The sequence below is a fragment of the Zalophus californianus genome, chromosome 10 (genome assembly GCF_009762305.2).
Source record: "Zalophus californianus isolate mZalCal1 chromosome 10, mZalCal1.pri.v2, whole genome shotgun sequence".
In the NCBI taxonomy this organism is placed as follows: domain Eukaryota; kingdom Metazoa; phylum Chordata; class Mammalia; order Carnivora; family Otariidae; genus Zalophus; species Zalophus californianus.
Genome location: NC_045604.1, coordinates 88,185,918 through 88,203,580, shown reverse-complemented (window position 1 = coordinate 88,203,580; position 17,663 = coordinate 88,185,918). Strand labels below are relative to the sequence as shown.

Here is a 17,663-nt window from a genome sequence, read left to right as displayed (position 1 = left end):
GTATATAATAAAGATCAATAACCTGTCCCTGTTATCATTGTTGTTGTTGCTGTTACCATTAATTTTATTTGGGGCCTTGATTTATTCCCCATCCTTCATAAAACCTTCATCTAAGCAATCAACGTCAAAATGATCTCTTTTCTTTGAATTATCAAACACATTTATTTTTCCTGTCACTGATTTGACAGCTAGAATTTACTGCTCTGCATTGTTGGCTACCTTCCTGTGCACATACTGTCTTATTTCCTCCTCTCTAGAATAAGCTCTTTGATGAAAAGACCTAAGTCGTCTTATGCATTCTTAGACATTTTGGCTCTTGGTGTGACTGAGGCCATGACATCTTGTCCTGGGAACTTCCCCCTTTTTAAAAGGTGAAGGTTAGTTGAGTTAGCCCAAAAGAAAATTGTGCACTTAAAGCAGTCAATAGTCTGGGATCTGGAGGTGGGAGTGGGAGTAGGAGGGAGGTTGGGATAAGGGACTCCAGGTAGGGACAGAACCGAAAAGAAATGATTTTTTAAATCACTATCTCCTTTCATCTAAGATCTCCTAGCAGCAGGTAATAATTTAAGAAAAAGGGAGCCTCCGCCACCATTTGCCCTCCGCCTCCTCTTTCCCGAAGAGGACGACTTGGGGGTGGGGGGAGAGTGAGGGTGGGGGCGCCTAAGCCCTTTGCAAGGAACGTGACTACAGCTAATTATAGGAATTGTGAAAGTGGACCCAAGAATACTAACTCCCAACCCACCGCCTGCACTGCGATTCTGGGGAATCCATAGCTGGAGGGGACCCAGCTCTACCTACCGAGGCCAGAGGTGGGGCGGGGCGGGGGGCGCGGTTGGCGGAGACCCGCGTTGCTCCGCCCCCGAAGCTGGGCGGTGACCAGTAGGTGGCTCCGCAGCGCTGCGCGCTCATATAGGGAGCAGCCCCGGGAACTCGGAGTGCTGTGCCCTAGCTGAAATTAGAAGGTCGGTGGCGAGATGAGCCGGGCGCCAGCGTTCCTGAGCGCAGCCGAGGTGCAGGAGCACCTTCGCAGCTCCAGCCTCCTCATCCCGCCGCTGGAGGCGGCTCTGGCCAACTTCTCCAGCGGCCCCGACGGAGGGGTCATGCAGCCGGTGCGCACCGTGGTGCCGGTGGCCAAGCACAGGGGGTGAGTGAGGAAGGCCGGGGCTAGGGGCTGGAGAAACTGGAAAGATGGAAGGGGAGGCATGCGAAGGGAAGTGGCAGGAGAAAGGAAGAGAGGGCTTGCCTAATCATTGCTGGTTACAGCTGCCACCTAATATTTGCGCTAGCCACTGCGTCAAGTGGACGCTTTACAGGGATTTATCTTGTTTAATTCAATACATTCTCCAGATAGGTAGGTACTGATGCAGTCGTTTTACTGATGGGGACAATTGAGACTCAGAGAGGTTAAGTGACTTACCCTAGGTGACATAGCTAGTTAGTGGCAGAACTAGGATGGTTTTTCTCATCCAGAGCCAGACTCTTGAACCTGCTCTGCATACTGTCTAAAGGAAGGGCAGAGGAATGGGGGGAGGGAGAACAGTAGGGCAGTGACAGAGGAAAGAGAAAGGAAGGTATACGGGGACTTGACAGGACACCCCAGTATTGGTAGGAAGGAGTTGAAGCTACTCCCTCTCTCCTTGTAGCTTCCTAGGGGTCATGCCGGCCTACAGTGCTGCAGAGGACGCCCTGACCACCAAGTTGGTCACCTTCTACGAGGGCCACAGCACCGCCTCCATGGTCCCCTCCCACCAGGCCACTGTGCTGCTCTTTGAGCCCAGCAATGGCTCCCTTCTGGCGGTGAGCAAACTCCCTGCCCTGGGGTGAAATGGGGCCCCTGGGCCCAGAACTAGCCTCAGAAGTTAGTTCTCTGAGAGAGCTGGGTGGAGTTTTTGATTGTGACCACACGTGCCTCTGTCTGAGTGATGTGATGTCTCTGGATACCAGCAATGGTAGAGGTTATCTGTGACCATGTAATCTGTTTCTAGGACTGCCTGAAGATGCATAATCCAGCACCAGAGCCCACTGCTGCTTCAAGTATGTGACAGACAGTGTGGAAGTCATAATCTCATCATTCTTGTAGATGCTCTTGTCCTGCACCAGTTACTCCAATATACAGTTTGATCAAACTCAGTAGCCAAGGCAACATTTATTTAGTGAATCTCTATAATGTGGAAGAAAAGGAGTGTCCTGTAATCCCTGGGAGTCTTCCCTGAGAGATACACAGTAACCTCTTTTAACATTTAATGATAGTATCAAAATAGAGCAGTAGCCCATTTAGGGAGCACTTTGTATGTGTCAGGAATGGTTCTGAACACTTGACATGTATTAACTCTCTTAATACTTAGAACCACTCTATGAGGTAAGTAGTAGAACTTGCCCCCATTTTATAGATGAGGAAGCTGAGTCATAGAGCAACGATGCCCATCTTACCCAGGTTTATATAACTAATAAGTGGCATGGCTGGATTTCAGACCTACTCAGCCCAAGTCCATGCTCTCCGGAGACTATGTCTACTACCTTTCTAACTGCCACTTACTGAGCACTTACCATGTGCCAAGGAAGAGAAATTGATCTCAGTTATGACAACATTCCTCTATGGGAGTTTTTAATTCACACACACCCCCCTCCCAATTTCTGTTGAGGTCCCTGAGGCTCAGAGTAGTTGAGCCACTTTGCTTGAGGTCACACAGCTGGTTCGTGAAAGGCCTAGGGAACCATTGCTAGACCTGGCTGACTATGGAAGTTGTACTCTTTATTCATGTGCTCTGTGCCCTCTACCCTGCAAGCTGGCTCTGACACCAGGCAGTTGAGTTGTTATCAGGAACGATCTCCTTCATTCCACGCAAACCTCCTCTGGATCTTTAAATCCTCCTCCCCTGAATTTCAGGCTCCCCAGGGAATCTGGCTGTATACATTACACTTCAGTAGTGGTTAGGAGTGCCCCTTGCTCACTGTCTCTCTTTTCCTCCAAGGTCATGGATGGAAATATCATAACTGCAAAGAGAACAGCCGCGGTTTCTGCCATCGCCACCAAGGTAAGACTAGGGCCAGGCTGTACTGTGAAGGTTTGCTGGAGAGTAGGATTGGGTGTCTACAGCTCGAAAGCCTAAGGGAGATGTGAGGAACTTATTTCGGTGTTCCTTGGGACATAGCTGGAACTCCATATGGCAAATATGGGATGTCAGGTGAGCACAGTGATTCATGAAATTATTAGCTACCATTTAATGAGCACTACTAGACTCTAGGTACCCTACATAAAATATTCCCGATCTTCACATCAACCTTGCAAAGTAGATATGATTATCTCCATTTGCCAGGCTTAGCAAATGTGGCTCAGAGAGGTTAGGTGAGTTGCCCAAGATCACACAGCTACTAAGTGGCAGAGCAAGACTTTAAAATTTGACGTCTATGACTCCCAGGACTGCTTTGCGGTCCCCGTACTACACTGTGATACACAGTGTGGTTGCCCCATAGGCCAAAGCCAAGAAGCCGAGGGGGAGCTGAAGAGATCTGAGCAGACTCATGTATTCATTCAGCTAGTACTGCCTGAGATCCTACCATGTGTTGGGCCCTGTTCTAAACATCAGGGATATGGCAGTGTACAAAACAGACATGAGAGGTGAGACAATAAACAAGATGAAAAGTTTGATTTGCCAAGAAAATAATTAACCAACAACAAATCCCTTTTGAGTTTAGTAATATACTAGGATTTGCTTAAAAAAAAAAAAACCCACTACCAGCAGAAAACAGACAGTGTGCTGGATGACAATAAAGCAGAATCGAGAATATTGGGGAGGGGTGACATCCCAAATTATCCAGGAAGGACCTCACCCACCCAGAAGGTGACATTTGAGGAAAGACTGAAGGAATTGAGTGAGTGAAGAGGGGAGGGGGACACTCTCCAGGCGGAAGAGAAAGCAAGTGAAGGGGGTGGTGAGGTTCCCAAGCAGTGTCAGGGCATCCTACAAGAAAAACAGTATTTTTAGAGGTTAGGGTTAAGAAGAGGAAGCTTGGAAAACCGGGTGTCTTCACATGAAATGGAGAAGTCCAAGGTCTGCTGATGCTGGTTTATGACGCCTGAGCATAAAGGAAGTGTGGGACGTGGGGAGCAGCAAAGACCAGGTGTTCAGATCGTGAGAGTGTTAAGATCTTCTAAACACAGGATGGGGAGGGAAGAATGTGAGGATTAATCTGGTAACTGTGTAGAAAGGGGGCAGACTACAGTACAGAGCTCGACTAACTGGTTTTTTGAATTATGTCCAGACCCAACTCAGACTGAAATGATCAAAGGACTCCTTGAGGTATATATGTTCACTGGTACAGTACTGCCTTACATTTGTTTGTAAAGGTCTTGTCAAAATAATTTCCAACCCATTGTCTTGACATGTCTCTGGGTTTCTGTGAGGAAGGCAAAGAAAGCATTATTGACCTCATTTGTTGTGGGAGGAGATGGAGGCTAGTGCTTCCCCAAAGTCACACAGCTGCAGGGTCTTCCGAGGCCGCCTGGTCTTCTTGGCCCAGGTCTGTGGTTTTCATCCCAAGCTTGGCAGCAGCATCACCTGGAGAATATTTTTAAAAATTCAGATCCCCAAACCATGGATCTGAAATCACTGTGGGGGGAGGCCCAAGACACTAGTTATTTTTTTCAATATCAACCAGTTTTGGAAATCAAACTCTTTTATTTTAAAATATTTTAAAAATATATTTATTTGAGAGAGAGAGAGAGAGCATGAGTGAGGTGAGGCACAGGGGGGGAAACAGGCTTCCCACTGAGCAGGGAGCCCAAAGCCAGGCTCAATCCGGGGACTCCAGGATCATGACCTGAGCCAAAGGCAGATGCTTAATCAACTGAGCCATCCGGGCGCCCTGCGGAGACGAAACTCTTATAGCATCCAGTTACACTGTACTTTTTTGCATTGATAAAAATCTGCACTCCCACAAGAGTTGAGATTCATTGAGTTGATGCTTCAGAGCTTAGGCTGAAATGTCACAGCTTTATGCCCAGGGATGCAGATGGGTTATTTCAATAAGGAACAAAGGGTCTGTTATACTTTTTTGCCCTGGAACAGAGAATGTTTTCTTTTCTACCACTTCTCTTTCATTTAGCGCTTCAGGAAGGAAGATGAGATGTATAGGAAGTTTTCAGGCCTGGCAGTCACTGTAACTTCTTTGCATTTGGGTTGCACATAACCTGGGTTGAGGACTCTGACATGCTTTCTCAAGGTGACAATATATATGAGGGTTTATCCCTGGCATGCATTTATTCAACAAATATTTGAGTGCCCATCAGGAGCCAGGCCCAGTGCTCAGCCTGGGGCATAGAATGGTGAGCAAAACCAGATAACAGTACCTGCCGTCGTGGAACACAGAGTCTATTTGGGGAAACAAATATTAACCCAAAGATCATACCAATAAATGTGAAACCGCAACACTGACAAATACATTGAATGCAAGAGATGAAGTGCTATGAGAGTGTATAACAGGGGGCCTTTGGGATTTGGGAAGGCTTTTCCTGTGTAAAAAATATCTGAGCAGAAATTTGAAGGTTAGTAGGAATTATTTGTGCAGGACAGAAAGGAAAGTATTCTGTGAAGGGGAAAGAACCTGTCCAAAGGCCCTATGGTTGATAGAAGCACATGTGCTTGGGAATCTGCAAAGAAGATGAGAGGCTGAAGGACAAGAAATGCAGGGGAGCAGGGGAGCATGGCCTGAGAGGGGGCTGGAGAGATGGCAAGGCTAGACTGATGCAGTGCTATTCATTAGCAAATGCAGATGAAACACACACTTTCAAACTTTACCGTAAGAAACCTAGCAGATTCATATACATGTTTTTAATTATCTGCAATGGGAAAAGAGTGAAGTGCCACTGGTGCTGTTATTTTTTTAAATGAATCTTATAAATGTTATACTATTTAGAGAAAGGGATGTCAATGGTAACCTTATTACCAAGGCAATAAATTATCAAGACAACCAATCAGAATTAGAGATTTAGTTTCAGAAGCTGAAGATTACTTTTACAGGACACTGCAGCCATTTCTGGAACCCACGTATACTTCTAAGAATAGATTCATATTAACTGAGAACAGAAAAACAAACTGATTTAGTTAAGGAAAAATCATCTAATTCTCCTTGTTGCGTAAGAGCATAAGACTGAGAGTTGTGTGGATATTGTAATTCCGAAAACTTTTCAAGTCAGATAACTTTAAACGATATTTTATGGCACAAGATGGTATCTCTCCTTCTGCAGCTAAAGGAGAGATGAACATCTGCTCACATTTCTGAGACTCCGTTTTGCTAGTAATTAATAATTCAAGAGACTTTCACTTTTAAGATTACATTCCAGAAATGCTATAATTAACATTGTAAGAAAGAGTAGGCCCAAGGAACTCAAATTTTACTAAATGAAATAGAGAAAAGGCAAAAGAGGGTCTTATTTAATATGGATGGCTTGAGGGGCAAGTGATATCCTCTATACCAGTGGTTCTCAACGCAGAATCATTTTGCCTCCTGCCTCAAGGACATTTAGGCATGGGAGACATTTTTGGTTGTCACAACTAGGGGAGGTAGGGGATGCTGCATCTAATGGATAGAGGCCAGGGGATGCTGCTAAACATCCTGTAATGCACAGGACAACCCACCCACCCACCCCGGCCAACAAAGAATTATCCAGCCCAAATGTCAGTTGTGCTGAGGTTTAGGAACCTCACTTTATTTCTTATATGTAATAGTAGATATGTGCCAAATCTGTGCACATAAGACTCTCTCTGTCCTCATGGGCTTGCAGACCGGGACAAGAAAATGAATCTGTAAACAAATAAGCGCTGTCAAGTGGTGACTTGTCCCAGGGAGGTCAGAATGACTTCACTGGAGAGGCGACACTTGATAGCTGTTGATCATAAACCCCACTCCCAAACACAGGAGAAAGAATGTGGGCTTTGGAGAATGAGAGATACGGTTTGGAGCCCCAAGGTGCCATTTCATAGTTGTAGGCCTCTGAGCAAGTTACTTAACCTCTCTGGACCCCAATTTCTTCATCTGGAGGAAGATGATAAAAGTCGGAGTGCCTAGCTCACAGGGTCATTGGCTGCTCTAAATGTGATCATGAGGGTAAAGCATTGGCATATATGAGGTGCTCAGTGAAGGCTCCTTTCTCCTTTCCACACTCCATAGAGGGAAAATTGAAACACAAAATGCCATCTCCTTCAATGCCCAAGAGACAGTGAGGGAGCTGAAGATAGGGCGGAAGGCTCCTGATATTCAAACTGTGTCTGTCCTTCACCTGGCCATTGCTTCTCCCTTGACCTTCACCACCTCACTTCTCTCCAATAGTTTTTGAAACCACCCAGCAGTGAGGTGTTGTGCATCCTTGGGGCTGGGGTCCAGGCCTACAGCCACTACGAGGTCTTCACAGAGCAGTTCTCCTTTAAGGAGGTAAGTCCAGGGAAGGTTGCGGGAGAAGAGGGGAGGGAGCAGTCGGGGCCTTTCTCTCTTCTCCTTCACTGCGACTCGGGCTATTCTGAAATAGTTAGGTCGAGAGTCTGATCTAGACCACTCTTTTAATGACTTGCCCGGAAGTCCTGTTGGAGGCGAAGAGACCTGAATCACTTGTCTCCAGTTTCTCCATTCCTAGGGTATGCCAGAGGATACAGCAAACCCACATGGTTAAAGGATTATATTATATCCATTATATACATTCAGTTTTCCTTTTGGTCCCTCTCTGTGCTTCTCTGAGGAGAATCTAGGAGTCTTTAGGTATTCATGGGTATGGGCCCACAAACTGAGAATGAGGCCTAGAGGGCAAGAGACCACAGCACCCTGCTTCCACAGCCCAGATGTTGGTCCACTTTTCCTCAGTCATGCCTCCCACTTCTTATGGGAACGTTTGATGTTACTTTTATTTTTGTACGTGTGTGAAAGGGATAGGGCAGATTTAAAATACGATATTTTTTATTTTATTTTTTTTTAAGATTTTAGTTATTTGAGAGCGAGAGAGAGCACAAGTGGGAGAAGGGGCAGATGAAGAGGGAGAAGCAGACTCCCCTCTGAGCAAGGATCCCCACACAGGGCTCGATCCCAGAATCCTGGGATCAGGACCTGAGCCAAAGGCAGTTGCTTAACAGACTGAGCCACCCAGGCGCCCCAATATGACATTTAAAAAAAAAAGATTTACTCATTTTAGAGAGAGAGAGAGAACATGGGGTAGGGAGGGGCAAAGGGAGACGGAGAGAGAGAGAATCTCAAGCACACTCCCCGCTGAGCAAGGATTTCCCCACACAGGGCTCAATCCCACAACCCTGAGATCATGACCTGAGCCGAAATCAGGAGTTGGCGGCTCAACGGACTGAGCCACCCAGGCACCCCTTAAAATACGACTTTTTAATGATTAAAAATAATACCTCTGCTTTGGCAAATATAAACTCTAAGGAAGAACAAAGAAAAATGCCTTTTATCTGTTTTCAAAGATAAGCAGTTAACACTTTCCAGTCTTCTCATTAGCTTTTCATAAAGTGGTTTCCATCATGTTAGATATACCCAGTTGTATATCCTATCTTTTCATGAGATGTTCTAACACCATCACTTTTCAGATTACCCATTTTTTGTATCTGTTTGCATAATTTTTTATCAAGAAGGGTGCTCTGGGTAACCATTCTCCTTTGATAGGGCATACTGTATTGTTTTTTACCTTGGTTGATGAACTTAGGCATAACATTTACTTCTGTATTTCTTACGTTTCCTTATGAGAGATTCTTTAGGCCTTGTTTTCTGTTGAGGCTTGACAACCCCCACTCCACACATGGAAGTCTGCTAAGCAAGCTAGCGAGTCCCCACCTCCTGGTGAGGCTAATGACCCGGCTCCCGCCAGCATCGGCCAGGATTCTAACTGTAGCTACTACTTTTGACTTTTTCATCCCCTGCACTATTCACTCCTCAAACCCTTCTGATCTTCAACCCCCCACATACCTTTCAGAGATCAAGTTATTCCATGCAGAGCGCTGCCATAGAATCCCACATCCGCTAGGACTCCTTTACAGAGTCTCGAACACGAAGTGGGAGCTTGATGCTGACTGTGCCCACTTACTATGTACGTTTCGTGGACATAAAACTTAGGCTGCGTGAGGTTAAGTCATTTCAGGAGTGAGCGGTATGTGATAGAGTGAGGATTGATTCCAAGCCTGTCGAGCTCCAGAACTTGCCCTGCTAATTTTTAAGTTATGTAGTAGCTATTAAGCTATGGAGGCTGGGTATCCCTGGCTAGAACTGAAAAACTGCCCCCGCTTCTTGCAAGGAGAAAGGAGTAGAGAAAGGTCATTTTCAAACAATTTTTGATTTTAATTTTTGATTTTGATTTGATTTTTGATTTTATTTTAATTTTTGAAAAAATTAATTTTCAAATAATTTGGTCAGGTGTCTGCCCCGATTAATGCTGTGCCCTTGATCAAATGTTCTTTCTCCATAGGAGATGATTTAAATAACCACAGCCCTTACCCTAGAGAGGCTCAACTTTCCCCTGGTACCCCTGGGCTTGATGAAACTTAAACAGCCAAACAATCATGGCACCAATGTCCCTCTTGTTACCCCCCAATGAAGGTGAGGATATGGAACCGCACCAAAGAAAATGCAGAGAAGTTTGCGGACACGGTTCAAGGAGAGGTACAGGTGTGTTCCTCAGTCCAGGAGGCTGTGACAGGGGCAGATGTGATCATCACAGTCACCATGGCAACAGAGCCCATTTTGTTTGGTGAATGGGTGAAGCCAGGGGCTCACATCAATGGTAAGTAGAGTGGCTCCATGAGCATGGGTAGGTGGTGGCCAGAGTTGTCCCTAGGCTGGACCAAGTGGGTGCATCTGCAGAGCTGTTTTACCCATGCAAAATGACCAAACTTTTTAAGGTCCTCAGAAACATGTGAGCCTTGAAAAACAATATTCACTCAAAAATATGAAACAAAAGTCACAAGCCTGAAACTTATAATAAATTTAATTAAAGCTCTATAAAATGTAACATTATGGCAAGTGGTCAGTCACAGCTAAGTTCTTAAATGTAATGAAATTTAAATCACGAAAGCCAAATGATTCATTCTTTCTTAACAATACTTAGAATTAACCCCCCCAAAAGAGTTTTTTAATTACGGCACAAAAGATATTTAATGTGACTTGTAGATGCTCCTTAGTATGTGTGCTCAGACAGGCGGGAATCCAAACATAAGAGTTCCTGGGGCTTCTGAAGATTCTCAAATGGCTCTGGAGTTTACAGCAAGAACTGGTCTATATTAAATACTTACCATTGCAGGTGCTGTTCTAAATTCTTTATTTGTATTCTATCATTCAGTCCTTACAACAACCTTATGAGGTAGGAGCTATTATTATCATGACCCTCATTTTATAGGTGGGCAAACCAAGGCATGGAGAGATTAAGTAACTTGCCCAAAGTCAGAGGTTCTTAGTGGTAGAGCTGGGATTTGAACTGGGGCGATCTTACCCTCAGAGCCCAAGCTCTTAAATTATGTTCTATATTATCTTACAGTAAGAAAACTGGAATCTGGTGTGTAAGGAGGCAAATACTAGGGATTTAAACATGTTATTGGTGCCCTATGTTTTAGTGACAAGCATATGATGTGATCTCAAAAGCTAAGAATTCTGTACACACTGGCAGATGAGCAGGCAGGAGCCAAGTGTCATGATTATGCATCTAATCACAAATGTGTACTGAATTCCTACCATGTGCCAGGCACTGTTCTAGGTGCTGGGCAGACCAAAATAAGCCAGCACTCCACTCCAGGTCATTTCTTTCCTGGTACTTACATTCTAGGGAGGGGAAATAAGTAAAAAATAGGTAAACGAATAGATGAACTGATGGTTCCAGCTAAAGATCAAGTTCTGTGGAGGAGACAAAAGTGTGGCATGTCCCTGGAATGGGCCAAAATGAAGTGACGGTCTCAGCCCACGTGGGACTGGTGTTATGATGTGAATCCAGGGGTAAGTAGGCAAGAGATGGGTCAGTTCTGGTTTTCTGGACAGTAATACCATTTGTGGAAGGTCATTGGAAATCATGAGAAACCAGTTCTTGGTGAAACAGACGAGAGCTGAATCTTCAGCAAGACAGACTTGATTTTTTTTTTCAGCCTAAAGCAGCATGTATTTATTATCTTGCAGTTTCTGTGGTTTGGGGAGCCTGGGCAGGGTTCAGCTGGGTCCTCTGCTCACACAAGAGGGAAATCAAGGTGTTGTCCAAGCTTCGGTCTCATCTAGAGCCCAGAGAACCTCTTCCGGGCTCAGGTGGTTGTGGCAGATTCTTTACATTGTAGGATAAGAGTGCCCGTTTCCTGGGGGTGGCTCTCAGCTCCCAGAGGCCGCCCACGTTCCTTGTAATGTGGATGCTCCGTCTTCAAAGCCAACAACAGGGAATCTCTCTCACACTGTGAATCTCCAGGAAGAGCTGCCTTGATTGTGAGTCAAGGCATCTCTTCTGTTTCCCTAGCCTAAAGACAAAATTGGTTTATGTGTTTACAGAGGCATCAAATATACTTCAGGAAAGTATGTTACCAGTGCGGCTGACAGGGAAACACCAACAACAGATTTTACTTACTTTGCAACTTGGCTAAGAGATAGGCCCAATTCCACCCTTGCTCGCATTTCCCTCATCCTGCCCCCGCACCCCCCCTTCCCCAGCCAGGGTCTGACCCTCGCCCATTCTAGCTCCCCTGAAGCAAGGCCAGGGCCCAGTCTAAATCAGGCCCCTCCCTTTGCTGCCTGGCCCACCTCCATCTGCCCAAGTGGCCTCACAACAACCCTTTGAGAACTCGCCCTGCTCAGAAGAACTGGGGCAGGGAGGGTTTGCAGGGAGACATAAGGGCGATGAGAAGAGGTGGCTTGAGAAGCTAGGGTTTTTCCCACCAGCTTATGATTTATTTACGAGCTTCATTTAGTTCATGCTTTTGTTCTATAGAACTCCCCACACAAATGACCTTCAAGAAGGACATTTTTACACCCCTCTCTTTGAAAATTAGAGTGAGGGACAACAGTGGGAGCGGGAACAAGCAGAGAAAACTGGACACAGTGTGAGAAGGCACATAAATGCTGCCTTATGTTGGCATAAGGCTTTATAGCGGTTTCCAAAGACTAGCTGGCCATGGCTGGATCCAACCAGCAGATGTGTTTTGTTTGGACCATAGTGTGCTCTAAAAATCAAGAAATAACACATGCAAATAGATTTCCTGCTTCTCTTAAAAAAAAAAAAAAAAAAGGAGGAAGGGGAGACTAACGGCAGCCCTGCATTCTCACATGGCCACAATTAGCCAGAGCTGAAGGATGATTGCCTTCTTGACAAGGGCCTGCTTTCTTCTGTGAACTTAGGTCTCCACCATTTCCAATGCAGTCCCTCTGACCAGCTTTGCCCCTGTCCATTACCTTCCGGGCCCTGCAGGCATTTGGTGGCAGCCTCTACCTTATCTTTTGTGCCAGGAGGCATGATTCCTTGGATTCATCATTATGCCCCTGAGCTCTCTGCAAAGGATGTGAAATCTCGGGGCCAGGATGGAGCCAGTTTCCTCTTTATCAGGGCTTCTCCATGACCCTGGTGCTGGGCTCTTCTGTCATGAGTTAACAGAGAAATGAATGGTTGGGGGTGAGGAATGAGAATGATTCAAGAGCAAGCAGATTGGCAGAAGATGGAGGAGCATGGGGTAGGAATAAGCTGTAGGTGATGTCTCTGTTTCAGGGTTCTTGTAAAGAAGTCGCTGCCCCGGATAAATGGAAGAGGTGTGAAAGGCAGGGCTCCCTCTGAGCCATTAGGTGCACATATCAGATACAGAACCATGGCAAGCACCTTCACTTCTTTGAACCTCTGTGTGTGCATCTTTTAAGTGAGAATCAGACACGAAGCGTACTTGTGAGGACTATAAATAATATGTGTGAAACATCCCACAGCTAGTAGGCAACCAATAAATGAATGCTAAGTTGCCTCGAAATCTTTTAGAAAGATCGTGATATGAAATGCAAAAAAAAAAAAAAAAAAAAAGAAGGCAGGCATTCTTACTGATGAGTGTTCATTCTTGCTGATTGGAAGGGGTTGGCATGGGGAAATGGGGGCATCCCAAATCTGAATGTTCCCATGTGTCCTAGGTCACCTCCTTTCCCCCACCCCTCTTCCATTCTTTGGCATGTGTAGTGTCCCTTGCCACTGTTTCTGGGCTCACGGTCTGTTTTGCTGTCTCTTAGCCATCGGAGCCAGCAGACCCGACTGGAGAGAGCTGGACGACGAACTGATGAAACAGGCTGTGCTTTATGTGGACTCCCAGGAGGCCGCCCTGAAAGAGTCTGGAGATGTCCTGTTGTCAGGGGTGAGCGCCTCTTCCTGGCAGGATGCTGTCCAGCTGGCCTCACAGGGATCCCAGGGTTTCATTAACCTCCCCTTCCACTGGACTGCTCCAGACCTCGGTCACCCCCACCTCATTGGGGGGGTGCCAGCTCCTAAAACATCTCCCAACCCTTTCTAATCCCCTTCTGAAGTAATGTGGCCATTATGGTATTGACATGTGTTTTCCTGTCCCCTTTGCCTGGAGAGAGCAGCATGATGGACTTTTCCGTCAGACTGAGCCGTCCTATAAGGCAGTAAGATTGGGAGATAAGTGCCTGGATACCTTTGCAATGTGGCCAACAAGATAGGACTGGGGTTGGCCACTTTCTGGCCTTATTCTTTTGTAATCAGAACATGGGAGCAAGAAGAGGGCTGCCAAAATGAGTGTTTAGATAAGAACATGCTGATTTTCTCACTGACACACTGTCTTGGCTAGACATTCTGCCAGCCACAAACTTATATCTCTACATTCATGGTATCATAAAGGCAGATGCTATGCAAAAAAAATATATATATATGTATATATATACATATATATATGTTTTTTTTTTAATGGGGTAGCCAGTTTACACATGGTCTTTTTGTCAAGTTTCTCCCTTACCCAGTTGTGGGTGCCCTCCCTGCCCTCCCTCAGAAGCTGGCTGGAGTGGACATTGGCTCCATGGCCTGGGTCAGTGTGTGTTCATTTCACAGGCCGAGATCTTCGCTGAGCTGGGAGAAGTGGTGAAGGGAGTGAAGCCAGCACACTGTGACAAGACCACGGTGTTCAAGTCTTTGGGTAAGGACTCCAGCTCCCAGAGCATACATCCAGCCAGAGCACAGCGCAGGTTTGCCCATTGGTAGAAAGAGGAATGAGTCACCCGACTCCATACCTGAGTCATGAAATCCGTCATTTGGGTCAGTTATTTACATGTCTTAGAATAGTGGGTAAGCCCGTGAACTCTGGAACTGGGCGGTCCTGGACTGGCTCTCCTTCTCTGCTACTCCTGGACATGCATCCTTGGGCAAGGGACCTCAGCTGTCTAAGCCACGGTCTCTTCACTGCCTGTTACCTCCAGTGTTTATGAGAATTCAGTGATGTGTGTGTAAAAGGATTTGCACATAGCAACTGTCAGCAGTAAACCATTTAGACTTAGATCTAAATGAAAGGCAGAAAAATCAAATAAGATTAAAAAGAGAGAGGGAGACAAACCATTAGAGACTCTTAATCATAAGAAACACACTGAGGGTTGCTGGAGGGGTGGGGGGGATGGGGTAACTTAGTGATGGGCATTAAGGAGGGCATCTGGTCTAATGAGTGCTGGGTGTTAGATAAGACTGATGAATCACTAAACTCTACTGAAATTAATAATACACTAGGTGTTAACTAATTTGAATTTAAATAAAACCAAAAAAATAATAATAAAATAAATGAAAGTCAGAAGGTATCCTTCAGAGGTGGGGGTGGGGGATAAAGTTGTTACAAGACAGGGAGCTTAAGGGAAATGGAAGGGAGACCCACTGGAAGAGACCCACGCAGAGAGTACAACCCGAGACCTCCTTTTTTCCTTCCTTCCCCACCCTCCTACTTGCTGATTTGAGAAGGGCTGCCATGGGGAGCCCTCTTGCCACCAGAGTTGTGCAGGCAGAAGCCCAACCAAGGACGGGCTCCCAGTGGCCGGTCTGCCCCTCAGCCCCACCAGATCTAAGGAAATGGACACACATGGTAACGAGCTGATAGACAGCTGTTACACCTAAAATATTGAAATTCTCCCAAGCTGGTTGATAAATAGTTGCTTCCCTGAGCCCCTCAGAAATGTCTTCTGCCCCGCTCTTAAGATCTTCCCTATTTCCTATGATCAAGCACACAAAGCTTTAATGCTTGGCAGAACATTAAGAGTGCTCTGGCCCCCTAGCATCCATGTCAGTCAGTCAGTATCCATGCCTTGCCGGCTTTTAAATATTTTAAAAATCTCTCATGCACAGAGAGACAGGCAAAAGCAGTATAAAATTTACCCAGTGCCTGGTTCAAAGACATTATACTGATCCAGTTGTGACAGAAAGTTTCAGAGTTCAGAGCAGATCAGAAGTCAGCAACCCCTTCAGGAGACAACACTACAGGTCTGCTCTACCTTTTTTGAGCAATGTTTGTTTTCTTGCTTTGGGGATTGTTTTATTGGCACATCTTTTCATCTAGCAGATGCATATTAAACACCTATTATGTATCAGACTCTGTACTGGGTGTGGTGGTGGCTACGAAAATTAATAAAAATCAGCCCCTGTCCTTTGAGAACATACACCCACTTGAGGTTAAGTTATGTATCCCAAACAAGACAAGTGGGGTTGCTGAAGGATGCACAGTTTGGACTAGACCAAGGGTCCACAAACGATAGCCTGTGGGCCATACTAACCCCACCACCTTTTTTTGTCCTGCCTTCAAACTAGGAATGGTTTCTAATGAAATGACTGGGGAAAAAAAACAAAAGAATAAGAATATTTTATGACAGATGAAAATTATATAAAATTCAAACTTCAGTGTCCATAAAGAAAATTTTATTGGAACATGGCCAGGATCATTTGTTTACCTATCATGTAGGACTGCTTTTGCAGTACAATGGCAGAGTTAATTGCAAGAGACCAGACGGCCTGCAAAGCCTAAATATTTACCATCTGGCCCTTTACAGAAATTTTTCTGACCCCAGAACTAAACTTTGAAGGACACTTAAAAAAATGTGTTTGGTGGGCATTGCTCACTTAGCATCTTTTCCCTGCCTCACCCTCTCCCTTGACAGCCCTTCCAAGCCTAAGCTCACCTCTGGATATCAGTCCGTGTTACCCCCATGAGCATTAGCAGCACGGACCTTGTATTGGGAGACTGCCAGTCACAGGGCCTGGGCTGTTCCAGGAAAAGTTGTTCTGACAAAAAGTGAGCCACATTTCTGTCCATTCCAGGAATGGCGGTGGAAGACATGGTTGCAGCCAAACTAGTGTATGATTCCTGGTCATCTGGTAAATAAAACGAAGGAACTTTGCATTGAGGTAGAAGCTACAGCTCAAGGGATGTTGTTACCAGCTGTCTTGTGATTTCTAGATCAAATGAGGGAGCCCAGTGCCTAGTGAGCTATAGTTTTGAGCTTATTGTGTCTTACCTTCAACAATGAGATCCCCATTTGTGTGTGTAGTTGGAAAGCAAAACTAGGTGGCCATTTCTTCTGTTTCACCTGATTATAGTAATACTCCCTTTCCCCTGTATTTCACTGCATTTTGTAATTCCTTGAAATAAAGCATTTTCCAATTCTGCAGTTCTTGCTGTGGTCATTTCTGTGCTTCATGGCAAAGAAAGTGAGGGGAGCATGTGCTTCCATTCACTCCCTGGGGGAGTTTCAATGACTATAATTAAATTTATTTCTATTTTTTTTATTAGCATACTATTCATGTACCATAAAATTTACGAGTTTAAAGTACACAATTCAGTGCTTTTTAGCATGTTTACAGGGTGCAACCATTACCACTCTGTAGTTCCAGAACATTTCATCACCCCCAGAAAGAACCCTGGTACTCATTAGCAGTCACTCCCCTTTCTCCTTTCTTCCCAGCCCCTGCCAGCCACTGATCTACTTTCTATCTTTATGGACTTGCCCCTTCTGGACATATCACATAAATGGAATCATACATTATGTGGACTTTTGTTTCTGGCTTCTTATAATTTAAATCTCAAGGAACAGTGGAGCTTCTGTATTGGTCAAGACTCCTTTGGTCACAAGTGGTAGAGACTACAACTCAAACTACCTTAGGCAGAATGGATGAATGAGGAATGGAATGTATTGGCTCTTGTAATTAAGAAGAACACAGCTCCAGCTGTATCCAGGGCTCCAAGTGTCCGCAGGACCCAGTCTTACTCTCTCCATCCCTCAGCTCTGTTTTCTTCAGTGTTGGCTCCATTACTAAATACGTTTTCCTCTGGCTGTTCTCTTCAGCAACCCTAGCAGAAATGGAGATTATCCCAGAACTGAGACTCAGGGGACCATGAAAGTCATGTGCCCATTTCTGTGCCTAGCATTGTGGCTAAATGAGATGGAATACTCTGGCCCAGGCCGGTGCCATGTTCATTCTATCCCTGAAGAAACACCATCCAGGGGAATCTGATATCCCTATGATCTAGGCCTGGATCACACGCCCCCCTCTTGAAGTCAAGAGTAGACTTAGCCCACCTGACCACATGAGTTGATAGAAGGGAAGGGGTCTCTTAGCAAAAAGAGGGAGAAATGGGTATTGGGTAGGCAAATCTACAGATGTCCACTAAAGTATCAGTGTTGAGAGGGTCATTAGG

The 17,663-nt window shown here is 45.4% G+C and overlaps 1 protein-coding gene across 1 annotated transcript; it reads left to right on the top strand.

The window, feature by feature from the left end:
* The first annotated feature begins 898 nt into the window (after window positions 1–898).
* CRYM (crystallin mu) lies at window positions 899–16,635 on the top strand. The gene is made up of 8 exons (XM_027612164.2): window positions 899–1,144; window positions 1,644–1,797; window positions 2,973–3,035; window positions 7,330–7,431; window positions 9,589–9,772; window positions 13,216–13,337; window positions 14,048–14,132; window positions 16,286–16,635. The coding sequence occupies exons 1-8, from the start codon at window positions 975–977 to the stop codon at window positions 16,348–16,350; spliced, it is 945 nt and encodes a 314-aa protein (XP_027467965.1). The 5' UTR covers window positions 899–974; the 3' UTR covers window positions 16,351–16,635.
* The last annotated feature ends 1,028 nt before the right edge of the window (window positions 16,636–17,663 follow it).